The sequence below is a fragment of the Nansenia antarctica genome (genome assembly GCF_963989245.1).
Source record: "Nansenia antarctica genome assembly, chromosome: 2".
NCBI lineage: Eukaryota > Metazoa > Chordata > Actinopteri > Argentiniformes > Microstomatidae > Nansenia > Nansenia antarctica.
The window spans coordinates 58,026,363-58,041,325 of record NC_137675.1 but is presented as its reverse complement, the minus strand read 5'-3'; the positions used below and the strand labels follow the sequence as shown (position 1 = coordinate 58,041,325).

At 42.6% G+C, this 14,963-nt stretch overlaps 2 protein-coding genes across 2 annotated transcripts; both read right to left on the bottom strand.

The window, feature by feature from the left end:
* Window positions 1-233: 233 nt before the first annotated feature.
* On the bottom strand, window positions 234-5,851 carry il12rb2l (interleukin 12 receptor, beta 2a, like; the record flags this gene model as incomplete). Its single annotated transcript, XM_080523164.1, has 12 exons — window positions 234-928; window positions 1,110-1,209; window positions 1,745-1,814; window positions 1,964-2,098; window positions 2,532-2,666; window positions 2,892-2,993; window positions 3,118-3,306; window positions 3,560-3,797; window positions 3,965-4,041; window positions 4,183-4,330; window positions 4,450-4,538; window positions 5,842-5,851. 12 exons carry the CDS (start codon window positions 5,849-5,851, stop codon window positions 572-574), a joined length of 1,650 nt encoding a protein of 549 aa, XP_080379290.1. The 3' UTR covers window positions 234-571.
* A 4,192-nt stretch (window positions 5,852-10,043) lies between these two features.
* On the bottom strand, window positions 10,044-10,910 carry LOC308151109 (relaxin-3-like; the record flags this gene model as incomplete). The annotated part of the gene is made up of 2 exons (XM_080523928.1): window positions 10,044-10,339; window positions 10,748-10,910. 2 exons carry the CDS (start codon window positions 10,908-10,910, stop codon window positions 10,044-10,046), a joined length of 459 nt encoding a protein of 152 aa, XP_080380054.1.
* Window positions 10,911-14,963: the final 4,053 nt, after the last annotated feature.

Genomic DNA, 14,963 nt, shown 5'->3' with positions numbered 1-14,963 from the left:
AGGAACCTCGTGAAAGTTTTTAATAAAGTTCATTTATGATAAGATATTAAAATAGTTTTATTTATTTTTTACAAAAATCAACTATAATAAAAATAAAAATTATATCGTGCAGATAATGTTATTACAAAAGTAAAAAACAAACTTATACAAACATTTTTAAATGTGGACAGGACATGGGCATGAAGAGGTGTTCCCCCTCTGTCTTGTCCGGTCACATTTTGGAGAGCCTTTTTTGCTCATGAGTGACATTTGTTCCAGGGAGTACTGTTAATCTGCCCTAACTTTTAGTTTGTTCCTTCAAGGAAGACAACATGACTGACACTTCCCGTGAAAACAGAACAAGTGCAGACTTTGTATCAACAATTTCAATTCACTTCTTTCATTGAGTGAATAAGAATTCAAATTGACCCTGTTTCAGATAAATGGCATTTCAATTAAAAGAAAATCAAAACAACAGAAAACCAATCTGAGCACAGAAAAATAACTTGTCTCCTCCACCCACTCCATGCAGCTGCAGCATCATAACAACCACACTACTGAGGAGATGATAAAAACACAATGTAGATGAGCTTCAGTTAATGCAGTCCAAAGCAGTAGGCATGAAGTGCTTTTCATAGCCAGAAACAAATTCATCATCTTCAGACAGGCTCGATGCCGTCTCTCCCCCATCCCTCTCGCAGTCAGAATCAATCATTTTACTGTAATCCTCCACTCCAAATCCTCCCCTCCCCTTTGTCCGTACCCAGTCCTCCTCTCTGTCAGCATCTTCCTCCTGCTCCCGCTCACTATCAGTGTATGTCTGTCTGTCCGTAGAGGTTTTCCCTAGACAGACCTTTAGGTCCTGGGGTTGGATTTCAACCACCTCAAGATGAGAGATCTTCAGATTGGGCTCTAAAGGACCGCAGAACCCAGTCCAGGAGCCATTGAACTGAAGCGACATGTGAAGAAACACAAGCAATTATGATAATGTGCCTCTGACAGGTGTGTGATAAAGGACAGTATTCAGGCAGTGTATTTACCAACTTGAATGCAGGAGGTTTGAGGTTGATAGACATGATGACCCCCACTAGAATACAACAGAGAGACGATTTCAATCAGTCCAATCTCACCTGTGACTTCATCTGTTGGAAGAGTCGGCTGTTGCTGGGGTCAGGTACCTTCTCATAGCACCACCCAGGCAATAGAAAGTCTGCCTTCTTCAGACTTACACTACAGAAAAACACAGAGGAGCCTGCTGTAATGTGATAATATGGGATGCAGACGTAATAATAATAATAATAATAATAATAATAACTTTTTATTTGTATAGCGCTTTTCCTGCAAACGTTGCAGATAATCATAATTTAATTATTTAGTCACGTAATCCATCTGTATATCATGTGACTTTGGAAGCAATCAATATATATTTTATACTTTTAACGATGTTACAGTGTACCACAATTATTGTCAATTTAACTGCAGAACTGGAAAAAAACATACAACATACATGCCACACAACCGCCGCAGTTGGTGGAATATGTTTTCAGTACAGCATGGAAGGGGAGCTCTAGATGTGATTCGATTCACTGTGTGGTTCATAGTAAGAAAGGAGGGCACCATTCCTGCTCAACACAGCTACACATCATTTTCACTTCCCTAAGCATGAACTAATTTCCCCTTTCATTAATGGTTCTGACGTATTTGTCCATTTCCAGAGGGATGGAAGAAGGAGAAAAGAGGTAAGTTTGGGGGACCAGTCTCTCACCCTAAGAAGAGCATGAGAAATAACACCATCATGCTAATGACCAAGACTAGCACTAGGTTGGTGTGGTTACCTGGGAAAGAGGGAGAGAGAGGTGGGATGAGAACACAGGCCTTACAAGACATGACATACAAGACTGCAGTCCATGCTCATCAGAATATTAACACTTATAAGATCGACACATGCCAGTGAGGTTGAACTACAGAGCAGGTGGTACAGTACCATGTTTATTGAAGCTGAGGATTTCACTTGGTCCACACCCGGCCTCAGTCTCAGCTCTGATCCATGCGTGGTACACCTGACCCGGGTTCAAACCTGAAAGCGTGTAGCTGTTGTGGTTCATACTGACTTTGTACTCTGCAAAAAGAAGGGCAGGTAGTCAGAACACAAAATGACACAAAATGAGCTAGTGTGAGAACCGCATCCTATTATTCCAGACTAAAAAGTATATTCAATGGAGATTTTCTATTGAAAGTGTGATATAGTGCAGGTTTAATCTGTGTCCAGAAAACCGACCCTATATAAGACACTATCATGACTTGATTACACTCTCACAATAACTACCTAAGTTCATTTTTACCATTTAGCAGACACTTTTATCCAAAGCGACTTACAATTACAGATTACAGGGACAGTCTCCCTGGAGTAATTTACGGTTAAGTGCCTTACTCAAGGGCACAATAGTGGTGGTGTTCCCAGGTGGGACTTGAACTCATGACCTTCGCCCATCACCAGTCCACCTCACTATCCACTAGGCCACCACAAGGATCATGCCTCTGCGTCTGTGTACCTGTGTTATTGTCTAGTCCCAGGTGGTAGCGCAGAATAACCCCTCTCCTCTGGCACAGGGCGATGTGTTCCCAGGTCAGGGTCACCTGAGAGTCAGATATGTCCTGAACTTTGAACTTTAGCACTTTGGGTGGGACTGAGGAGGGAATGATAGAAAAGAGAGAGAGAGGGTGAAATAGATGAATGTATCCTTGTGTATTTCAAAGCAAGCAAGATGATTTTGTCCAAAGTTAATAAAAGACTTGATATTTTCCATTGGATACACAGATGTTTGGTTTGCCTGTTTGGCAACTAGGCCTTCAATTACCGGTCAAAGGCACTGAAGACAGTAATGCAGGTACATGCTGTGCAAAATACTTACCTCCTTGAACACTGTATACAATTTTAGAAGAAAGCAGGTAGCTATCGTTTCTGAGCATTGCAAACAGTGACACATTGTAGGCAGTGTAGTTCTTAAAGTCACCTGCAGGTGGAGACATTGACAATGATTACATGAAATATGCAACGGAAATACTCTGTTAATAAAATGTTTTCAGTATAAAAAAAGTATTTGTTAAACGTGATACTGAATGTATAGTTATACAGACCTGTAAGGGTGACTGATGTCTGGTTTTTATCTACTTTAATCCAATCAAATCCCTGTGTTGTCCAATCAATTCCCAATTGCTTGTACTGCACCACAAACTCTAGAAGACTTTCATTGAGCTGCAGAGCCAAGGATACATTGAGGCTCACCCTATCCATCTTCACATTGAAGTGCTTTAGAAAACATGAACCTGAGAGAACAATAGACATGTGTTATTACTGTAAAGACACAAAAACACACAAACATAGACATTTGTTAGATCATAAGGATATACATATTTTTGTATCAATATGTTGACAAACATGTGCACACACACACACATAACCAAGTACACATACACTCACACAGTAACTGCAGCTCACAGTAATTGATGATATGAATATGGAGTGGCTGTGACTCAAGAAACAGGAAATCAAGGCTTGCGGGTGGTTTCATTAGCATACCCGGTGTGGGCAGAGGTAGAGGAGCAGGTTTTGTGGCACCCTGTGAGGTGTATGCTGACACCTGCACCCCTGATGCACTCTGCAGAGAGGCTGTGAAGCGACATCGCTCCTCTTTACATATCATCTGTCCACCGGGCTCAGCCACGGAGTCGTTCACAACCACCACTGTCCCATTATTGTATGACACTGTCACCACATACCCCAGCACCTGGCCGCGTGCCAACGTGCGGGGCAGCTCCTGGGGGATCAACATCAGAAAAGAAAAAACAATAGCAGGAGAAAAGGAAACAAGTCTTTAGATGAATAGAAAGAGCACAGTCCTTTTAAACATGACACTTACTCAGACCTGATATCATAACCTAATAAGTTTGCTTGTATTCCTAGTTTGGTGTTTTATTAACATACCTTCCACGTAAGGGCACATTCAGAGAGCTTTGCTGTGATTCCACAGTCACTCCACACATCCAGAGCTCCTACAGGGGCTGAGAAAGAGAGGGGGAGAGAAAAAGACACACAGAAGACAGAGAGACATCAAACAATCTAGTACTATAGGATAGGAACACTACATGGTTCCAAGGTGTGAAGACTGGAATCAATGGACTACATTACCCATCAGCACTGACCTGCTTCAGCACTCTGCACTGGGTATAATGAGCTCCACTCGCTCATCAAGGCCTCAGGGTCCCCGCAGGCACAGCGCAACTTGAATTCATACACAGTAAACGGACGTGGATAGAGAAGCGTGAAGCTAAGTGGGACCTCTTCTCCTCCCTGCGCAGGACACAAAACACAAACAAAGTCACCGACAATGGCTTATTTCCCATGGTTTTTTGACCATGTCATCATGTCAGATAGGACAAACATACCCAACCCAACCCAAGCTCACTCACCTCAGTCCAGAGCTGATCACCCTGAACGCGGTACTGGACCTCACAGCCTCTGTAGGAGAGGTCTACGCACTCATATTTCCAGTAGATCTCTAAATGCGGCTCACAATCGCCACAATGGTGAGAGATGTTGGGAGCAGGTGGCTTCACTGGACAAGAAACAGAGAGAGAGAGAGAGAGAGAGAGAGAGAGAGAGGGTTAGGGTTAGGGTTAGAGAGAGAGAGAGAGGGTTAGGGTTAGAGAGAGAGAGAGAGAGAGGGTTAGGGTTAGAGAGAGAGAGGGGGGGTTAGGGTTAGAGAGAGAGAGACAGAGAGAGAGAGGGAGAGTGAGAGAGAGGGTTAGGGTTAGAGAGAGAGAGAGGGTTAGGGTTAGAGAGAGAGAGAGGGTTAGGGTTAGAGAGAGAGGGGGGGGGTTAGGGTTAGAGAGAGAGAGAGAGAGAGAGAGCAAGAGTAAAATAGAAAAAGAGAGAGAGTAAGAGTCAATAAGACAGTAGTAGAGTAAAGGTCAGTGAGTGTCTATGTGAAAGAGGAAGAGAAAAGCAGTCCATCTGAATGAATGGGGGAGTGTACGTAGGACAGAGGGACATTCCTGACTGACTCACTGATGTCGGCTGTGTTGAAGGCAGCCGTTGGAGACATGGCAGAGCCCAGCTGGTTCTCAGCCCTGACCCACACTCTCAGACCACTGTAGCTGGTGAAATGTTCGCGATGGATGACTCCACTTGTGTTGGTCGCCTCCACTAAGCCATCATAGCTACTGCTGAAAAGGAAGATGGAGCACACATAAATAAGTCTATAACAGTCTAGTGTACAGGAAATGATTTGTCATTAGATAGACATTCTGTCATTGCTACTCTTGTAAATATTGGTCAGACTGTCTGGGCAGATTAACACAGTGATGACCCCAACCTCTACGGGGCGGCTGTAGCGCAGGAGGTAGAGCCGGTGTCTAATGATCGCAAGGTTGGCAGATCAGTGGTTCGAACCCCGGCTGGCCACATGTTGAGGTGTCCAATTGCTCCTAATGAGCGGGCCTGTGCCTTGCATGGTAGCTTGCCGCCATTGGTGTGTGAATGTGTGTGTGAATGGCTGAATGAGAGACCGCTGTAAAGCGCTTTGGAATACAGCGCTATATACTGTAAGTCAGACAATGAAAAACGTTTTCCTCTTTACAGTGGTTTTCAACCCTCTCCTCGGGGACCACCAGCCGTTCCACATATTTGATCTGTTCCACCACCAGCACACCTGATTCAACTAATAAAGTGCAAAGCAATTATGGTTTGTACTAATTTGCAATTATGGTTTGTACTAATTTGCATCACAGCTAGCATCATGTGACCCCCTCCTCATCACAGATGCAGACAGGAAATATCTGTGATTGGCTATTGTACCTCACCTGAGGGCATGGCTATTACCTGTCTATAAAAATCCCTGTTGTCTGTCTTGAGCTCACTTTTCTGAGAACCTTTCACTGTCAAGACTTTGTCTGACATGCTTGTAAACTGTTCTCCTTTTGCAAAAGACAATACCTTAAATACCTTTTCTATGCATTTGAAGAAACCAGGCTACCTTTTTCGATTTTATATTTAGATACTTAGATATTTCCCTAATACTATCACACACGAAGAAACACACAACAACAACAACAACAACAACAACAACAACAACAACAACAACAACAACAACACACAAAGAGACGCACACTGTAGAATGAATCTATCCACAATGTCACAATTTTGGGGGGGAAATGTCATTTACATAGCAACTTTGTAAGAAAATGTGTTTTACAATAAAAACAAAAGGGGTAAATAAAAATGTTAAATAAAAAGTTTAAATATCACCATAATTAAATCATAAGAGAGAATAAGAACACAAACCGCATTAAAACAGAGATGATTGATTATAAATACATCATGTATTGTAAAGCACAGGTGTTCTATGGCCTTTATGTGGGGAGGCTTTGATAGAGAAGTCATTACCCATGGTCTGATTGCCAGTGCAGGCTGTAACTGGTGGGGATCTGTGGGTCTTCTCCTGGGTCCCAGATGCATCGGATGGTAAGATCTACATCAGCCTCATACGGGATGTGACACTCAGGAAGGGAGGGAGGAGGTGGGGGGCCTGGAGGGTGGGGGGGGGTTGGAGAGAAAGAGAGAAAGAGAGAGAGAGAGAGAGAGAGAGAGAGAGAGAGAGAGAGAGAGAGAGAGAGCGAGAGAGAGAGAGACAGAGAGAGAGAGAGAGAGAGAGACAGAGAGAGAGAGAGAGATTCAACTGACTGACTGATTGACTGAGAAGTCAACAGATCCCCCTTCCCCGCTCATCTTTATAGCCTCAAGCGAACTCCACATTCTCAGTGTGAATGTCTCAAGGAAGTGAGACACACGTCACCACGTAGAAAGCACAAAGTGACATATATAACACTGTTTGTTTGTTTAGCTAGTCTTCCTGGGGTCCGATACAAAAATCATATTTTAAAACAATTGTCAACATTATATACATAGACAATTGTAAACAATGTATACATACTGTACATACATCTCAAAATTAAAAGATCTCTATACTGAGGGCGTCTTCTCAACCTTTAATCACCTCTCTCAAAAATTCAACCTTCCCCGCTCAAGTTATTTTTGATACCTCCAGGTCTGACATTTTATTAAAAAATTGGATCCAAACTTCCCAAATGCACCACAACCTTCTGCTATAGATGATATCCTCCACATTCCTCCAAATCTAAAAGGCCTAATTTCAAGTATTTCTTTTTGCATATCATCTCTCGGAGACACTTCCCTCCACAAAATTAAAGAGAAATGGGAGGAGGAGCTAGGGGGCGTAATACCCGATGACTCCTGGACTGAGGCTCTGACGAGAGTTAACGGGAGCACATCATGTGCTAGACTAGGCGTAATCCAATTTAAGGTCCTGCATCGAATTCACCTTTCAAATCTAGGCTAGCCAGAATCTATCCTAATGTAGATGAGAATTGTAGCAGATGTCATAACGCTCCGGCAACGCTAACACACATGTTTTGGTCATGTCCCTTATTATTTGATTATTGGTCAGCAGTTTTCAGGACCCTCTCACAGGCACTAGATCTGAACCTGCAACCTACAGGCCAATGCACACGGCGTGCGATGCGATTTTGTCGCACGACAACATTCGATTCTCCATTCACACCCACTCACTTCGGTGGTGTGAATTGAGAATCGAATGTTGTCGTGCGACAAAATCGCACGCCATGTGCATTGGGCTTAACACATACACCTATTCAGCTATCTTTGGCATAGTGCCAACTGACCAACAGATTATTAACAAGCATAAAGACATTGTGGCATTTGCCACTCTACTTGCTTGTAGGAGGATTTTGCTTTGTTGGAAGCACCAAATTCCTCCTTATGGATGACTGACCTTATGCTTCACTTGAAACTTGAAAAGATTAAATACACACTTAGGGGGGTCCAAAGACTGCTTCTATTTCACCTGGAACCCAATAATATCCTATTTCAACAAACTAAAAACCCTCCCTGACAATGCAAGTGCGCTGGATGCTGAATGAACATGGCTAGATTCGTAGACCAACACAACCATCTCATCTATCCTCACTTACAAATGAATTGCACTTTATTTTTCTTTATTTCTTTGTTTACCTGTCTACTGTCTTCATTACCTATCACTGTTATTATTATTATGTATTTGTATGTATTTATATCCTTCATCCTTCACCACTTGGGATTTTGTGGGGTGGGGGGTGGGGGGGGGGACTGACATGTTCGTGTTTTGTGTAAAAAAAAAAAATAAAAAAAAAATATGAAAAGTATTGTTTTTGTATATCTGTAACATCTGCCTCAATCTCAATAAAAAGAAAGTAAAAAAAAAAAAAGATCAGCAAACGAGATAAATCATCTATTGTTCATTCATAATAATTGTATTCAGTGCTCTTTTATTGTTTTCTTGAAAGTGCATCTATAATTAGTTTTACTAACATGCTTGGGTAAAGAGTTCCATCCTGTAATGGCTCTGTAAATTACAGTAGATTTGAAAAGATTTGTCCTAGGTCACTACTTGGTCAGAAAAGTACTGTGGTTTCTTGTCATGTATGACATCTATCACTGAACCCAAACAGGAAACCATAATTGCACGCTTCCTGCCTCTCTGCCAATGTCAGCACAAGTCATCAAATGAAGACTAAAGTAATCTTTGCTTCTTCTAGCATTGCCCCTGGTCCCAGCATAGGTTGGTTGGTTTTTCTTATGATGACTGATGTATAGATGATTCACTTACTTTAGACTAATGTCATTGTTGTAAGTCGCTTTGGATAAAGGCGTCTGAGAAATGTCTAAAATGTAATTTGCAGTTAGTCCTGGTTCCTGAACGACTTACCTAGTTGCGGTACACACATGGGCAGCAGGTTCAACAGTAGGCCTACCGCTGTGGCACTGAGCCATGCCATCACTCAGGACACCATGCCTTTACCTAGAATCACGCACGTCAAAACAAGACACACTCGTTGACTAACGGAAAACTATAAACACCACTGTTATGACTTATTTCTATATTTCTAATAAAACAACTCGTGTCGTATGTTCAATTGTAGAGTAGTTGTCAATATTTAGAGTATGAGTAAAATTGTGACTAATTAATTCGCACAAAAAATAGACAAAAAAAACACTTCCATTGTTATAAAGTTTCTGAATCTGAATGAAGACTACCCATGGCCTGTAAAAAAATATTTACCTCTTCACAAGAGACATAATCGCCGCGCCATAGAGGAAGCTTGTATTTCATCAGTGACACTCACAAGTTTGTCTGTTGGCAAAAACAAAGTAGCGGAGCCGTATGTGCTCCTCTCTCGAACGACCTCCCCTTGCCGGAATTTCCTGCCGCACATGATTTTAAGGGTGCGTTGGTAAATTTGCTCTAAGAGCGCCGGAGCGCTCACTGGGTTCAACGTCATAAAGGAACCTGGTAATTTGATTGGACAAGAGACATTCCATGAGTGCTGATCAGATTTCCATAGCCACTTTACGAACGCAGCCCAAGACTTCCCTGTCCTGTTTGAATGGACCGCTTACTGGAACATGTCTCATGTAAATGTCTTCCGGCCACACCGAATCACTATTTAGAAAATATAATATATTGATACAGTATATATAGAGAGAGTCAGACAGACAGTTACCAGTGGATACTGTAAGTAAATCATAACTAGTGTTTTACATTCTGTCAAAACATAGATTGACTTGTCCTCATCTGCATTTAGGGTCCTTCCTTTCCCAAAATGTAATTGTATTGCCTGTGTAAGGAACTCTGCCACCTTTGTACCGAGAAAACAAAAGGTGTAATACAAAAAATATGATGTGGCTACATCTCCAGCTCGTGGGAAAACACACAAAAAGTCAGAATGTAATGCAAATCATATCTTTATTAAAATGTTTAGAACACATTTAAATGTCAAACTCACATACAGACATGACATACAAATGACATACAAAGTGAGGAAAAGTACAGAGAAATGGTATACCCCACTATGAGACAATGTAATGCGTTAAGGTTGGAGGTAAACGGGCGGGAGGGGTGTAAGAGGGCGGGGGCATTAGTGAATTCTCAGCAGAGGGAGCTGATTTCACTCTTGCTGCAGCCCCATTTACAGCAGGCATTGGACAGTCCCACCACCACGTCACGACCCTTGCGGTCAGACTTCCGCAGAGCCTCCAGCACCTCCTCTGAGATGACGGAGCGGCCTTGCCTCCTGAACACACCACCCTCCTGGACCTCTTTGGACCAGCCCTGGGCCCCCAGGTCACTGGCCTGCTGGAAGGGACCCTCAGAAGCATACTCTGGGCTCCAGCCTTCAGATGACTCATCATCATGGGAGCTGAATGGGTCTGGAGAAATGTCTCCTGAAAATCAATGTAGAGTAAGAGAAGGATTAGGCATTATCTTGACTATCATGGAACAGCTTCATTTGCGTATCCCATAGGTTCTCAGTTGAACAATCACAACCACTCACGTCCCTACTAAGAATATGTTTGGGGGTGACAAGAAGGTAACACATATTTCAGGTATTGTTTCAGGTAATGTTTTTTAAAAATCCAAGGAGAGTCATAGAGGTTCATTGGAGGAGTGATGTTGGACAGATTAAGTTTATATTATTCCATTCCTGCTACATGGATCAAGACCAGTGGAAGTCTGGCAGTGACAGTGAGGAAGAAAGCCCAAACACTACGAACACTACTCCAGAGATATATATATACAGTACATTGTCAGGCATTAGCCAAAATGCAGCTTCCTGAGCCTGCAAGCCTCACCTTTACTCCTGATTGATCGCCTCCAACGTGAGCCTCCACAGGTGAAGATGACAGCGCGGATGAACTCTCTTCCACAGAGCTTCACTCCATACGTGGGGCCCTCCATCGCCTGAACCCGAGCAACCAGCAGACACACAGCAAGGACCACAGCTTTCCACATCATATATCAGGAACCGAACGAAACAGAGGATGAGAAAGGAAGAGATTCTTCGATTGTTATACTCAGTTATAGCCGTTGGGTCTTTTTGAACAGGTGTCTCTTTCTCTGTTAGTGGGTGTTGTGAGATTCCCAGTGACCCAGAGCTGGTTTATAAAGGGGTTCTCATCCCTGCGAGGTAGACGTGTAACCTGCGCACACAGGCCCTCCCCAAGAGAAGCACCGATAGAAGAGAGAGATAGACAGAGACCTTTAGGGAGACAAAGCACAGAGCAAAGGTGGCATAATTAGCCAACACAGCCCAAACAGGGGATGATGTCAGTGGGGTCTGTAATCAGATTTTCTTTTTTAAATTGCATTTATGAATGTAAAATCTCATTTTAAATCCTCTATATACCCCCTTTTTCACTACGCTCATAGCCACTAGAAGATATTATAGATTCTGCTTACGGCAATGTAGTCATAGACTATGAATTTTACAATCAAACAGTAGGAAATATTGATAAAAAATAATTGGTAAAACTGGATACATCTGTGAGTCAGCTACCAATAAAGGGCACAAGGTGTGGGCAATTCATGAACCTAGGGCTGACTCACAAATTGTACTATTGTTATTCTGTAACATAATATGTTACAGAATAACACGACACACAATATCAAATAGTATGAACAGAATGGACGACTGAAAAAAAGAAAGATATAAAACGTCTACATTGAGCCTCTATGGCAGTTTTGTATACAAATCTTTCTATAATTCAAAGCCAAACCAAAACGGAAAACTATTTTACCATGTTCTTTCACTTGAGCACAGCTGTAAAATATGGGTCTGACCTCAGCTGCTCCAATGACTTGTTGTTGATTCTAGTCATTAATTCATTAATTCATTAATTCTCTCAACTGTCTCACCTCTCCATCATTCTCTGGAAGGGGGTTTGGACATAGCAGGGGGTAGGGGGGCGAGGGAATGAGACAGAGCAAGTGACATTTTCAAAGTCAGATAACATGGAAGTCAACCTAGGAGTCAAACAAAGGCCGGGCCCTTCTGTGTGGTCGCCCAGTCAAAGGTCCCTCGTTTCGGAAATGACAATGGAATTGTGAATTGGTAATTAATATATGATAGCAATACAAACAACATGGCATTTCAGGGCAACTACCAGGAGACGCATTTGCACAGTGTCTAGAGACTAGATGACCTGGTGAGGTTAAGAGAGTAACATCTATAGAAGTTTTCCTCTCTCTCTCTCTTTCTCTCTGTACTGTGTGCGTGCATGTGTGTGTATGTGTGTAGGAAGCTCTACAGTAGCCTAATGCTTCCTCCCTCATGATCTTGTGCCCTCTGTATTGCAAACACACACGTGACAACCCGGATACTTCCTAGACAAAGCTAGCAATTCAATGGCATGGGTGGGGTTATTTCAACTTGAGGAGTGAGTTTACCAATTCATAAACCATTTGCATACATGAACGTTGCCAAGTCAACACACTAAAGCCACACAATGTGTTGTTGTTTTACTAAATTGTGGTAGTGATGAAATGAGCACTCCAAACTGCTTATTTCCATGCCTAATAGTTAGCTTTGATCATCTGCAAATCATGCACCTAAGGCATCTGAAACATTATACAGTAAGAACAATCCAGTATGATTTAACATCCTCCAACCCTGATCACCCTGATCAAGCCAACCGGAGGAGTTGTACAGTTTTTTTGTGGCAGGCAGAACATGTTTTCCATATTGATGAGACCTTTTCCAGACTGAGGCTCAGGTTAAAGAGGAACTGGAGTACTCCACACAGCTGGTGCAGTTCTACACAGCAGACTTGAGCACCCTCGGGCTCACACAGTCAGGTCCCGCAGCCTTCCGAGTGCGGAGTTTCCCCATCACTGACGTACCGATGAAGACACGGATTGGGGGCGGTGGGGGGTCGTTGGCTGTGGCAGTGGTGTAGGGGCAGAATCAGTGTTCGAGTTATGTGGGAGCCAATGGGAGCTGAGCTCCCATAAGGAAGGTCTGAGCTCCCATGAAAGCAGTCAAATCATACATCTGTGGGGGTCGCTAATAATACATTACTACAACCATTATTTGATCAAAAATGTCAATGTAATTAGTATTATTTATATTTATTTATATTCTAAATATTCTAAAATAAACACGTTTTCCAAAAGAACTACGCGCACCATTAATCTCCTGTGAATGACAGTATGCCTTTGACTGCCTGCAATTTACCACCAAAACACTATGGGGCGCAGTAGAATATTGTGCAACAGCAGAATATGATCGTTGAGAGCTTGCGAACGTGAAAACACGATTATTGAGAAGAAAACATTCAGTAGCTAGCTATCATGCCGCCCCAAAAAAGGCCACTGCTGCCGACCGAGGCGACAAGAGTGGAAAGTTTCGGGATTTCATCCAAGAAACCAAACTTGAATTCAGCTGCCCTGTTATGACACCTAACTGTTGAAATAGCAGAGCTCAAACAAAAGCAAGTGCTTCCGAAGAAAGTAGCAGAACTCCCCTCCAGTATGTATAAGGCTAGTTCGTTCAGGGCAGCCTATACTGTCGCTAAAGAAAGGATTATACCCTACAGTCGGTCCTACTCACCGATCCGATCATTAATGTGCCCAGATTGTAGAGCACATTGCACAAGAGATGAAAAACAAATTCATTTCTAATGTCAAATCACTTGATTCCCGTATTAGCGTAACATTAGATGAAAGCACAATTCATGGACGAGCATACATGATTATTTATGTCAGGTGCGATGTCACTGGAAATGGAGACGGGGACAATGTGTCGTGCTTGTGTAGTACCCTCGAAAATAATAACCAATAATATGGTTATTATAACTATAACTATTAATTATAACATTTATTTTAATGCAAAGTTGCCAACTAATAATTATTTCTACAGCCAACTGTAAGGGGTTCAATTTAGATCAGGACTGAAGAGGGGAGCCAATGGCGTTGTGTTTAGTAGGTCAGGTGGTAGTCTGCCCAGTTTCATCTCGAGGCCGCTCCCGCGCTGCCTTCAGAGGCTCCCGCACTACCTTCCGAGCAAACTTGGGAAGAGAGAAGCTAGTCCTGTCATCCTGTGTTTTCCAGGTTTGTTACAACGTGAAAATCACACAAATTAACTTTTAACTGTTATTATATTAATGTAGAATACATCAGAGATATGTTTTGAGTAGACTTGAGTGTTTAGAATCCGACTTTTGATTAACGTGAGAATTGTGCCCGTTGCCTCTCTGTATTTCCATTGCTAGCTAGCTGCTAGCCAGGCATCCTAACGGCACGTTATAATGCGGTCAAAACCGTAAGATGAAGTGATTTTCCTGAATACACTTGACAGTCATTTTGATTAGTATTTCGAAAGTTTGTTGTTTATATTTGATGCCAATAGGCTAATATTACGTTTTGTGAATGTTTTAGTCTTAGTTTTAGTAGTAAGACTACAGTTTAAATTGTATTATATTGCTATATCCCAGTGTGTCGTGATGATAATTTGGAATAGCCAATTGAGAAAGGTCTAGTGTTTGGTTCTTCTCCCTAGTGGGGCACTGAATGCACTGGGGTGCTGCTGAGCAGTGTGCGAATTACATCACGGTGTGCGGGGGAGCCCACGGAAAAAGCCCACGACAACAAAAAAAAAGCCCAAATCGGGGCCGGTGGCTTTCCGTGCGCAACGCGCGCGTGCGATTTTCGGCGCTAAGTTTGTTATTGTTATTGTTTGTACCAGTGATTAAGCCATTGATGGCACATAGTAACACAATAAATGTTTATTATGCAGCAAACCAACGACTACGGATCTTGTATAACCAACAGCAACACATCAAACTAGGACGCACGGCGCCTCAACCGGACAATCCGTCGGGTTAGCATCTCAGTAGCAAGTAGTAGACTATGCTCCTTTAACAACAACCATGCACATAGCCCTTCTCATTATAACACAGCAATCCATAGGCCTACAACACAGCAGAAGCCAAGTATATAAAGCGGGTCTTACCTTAACACAGAAGCGACCACAGAGGCCTGGGTTCAGCTGCCTTTGCTCTACGTCCAGGA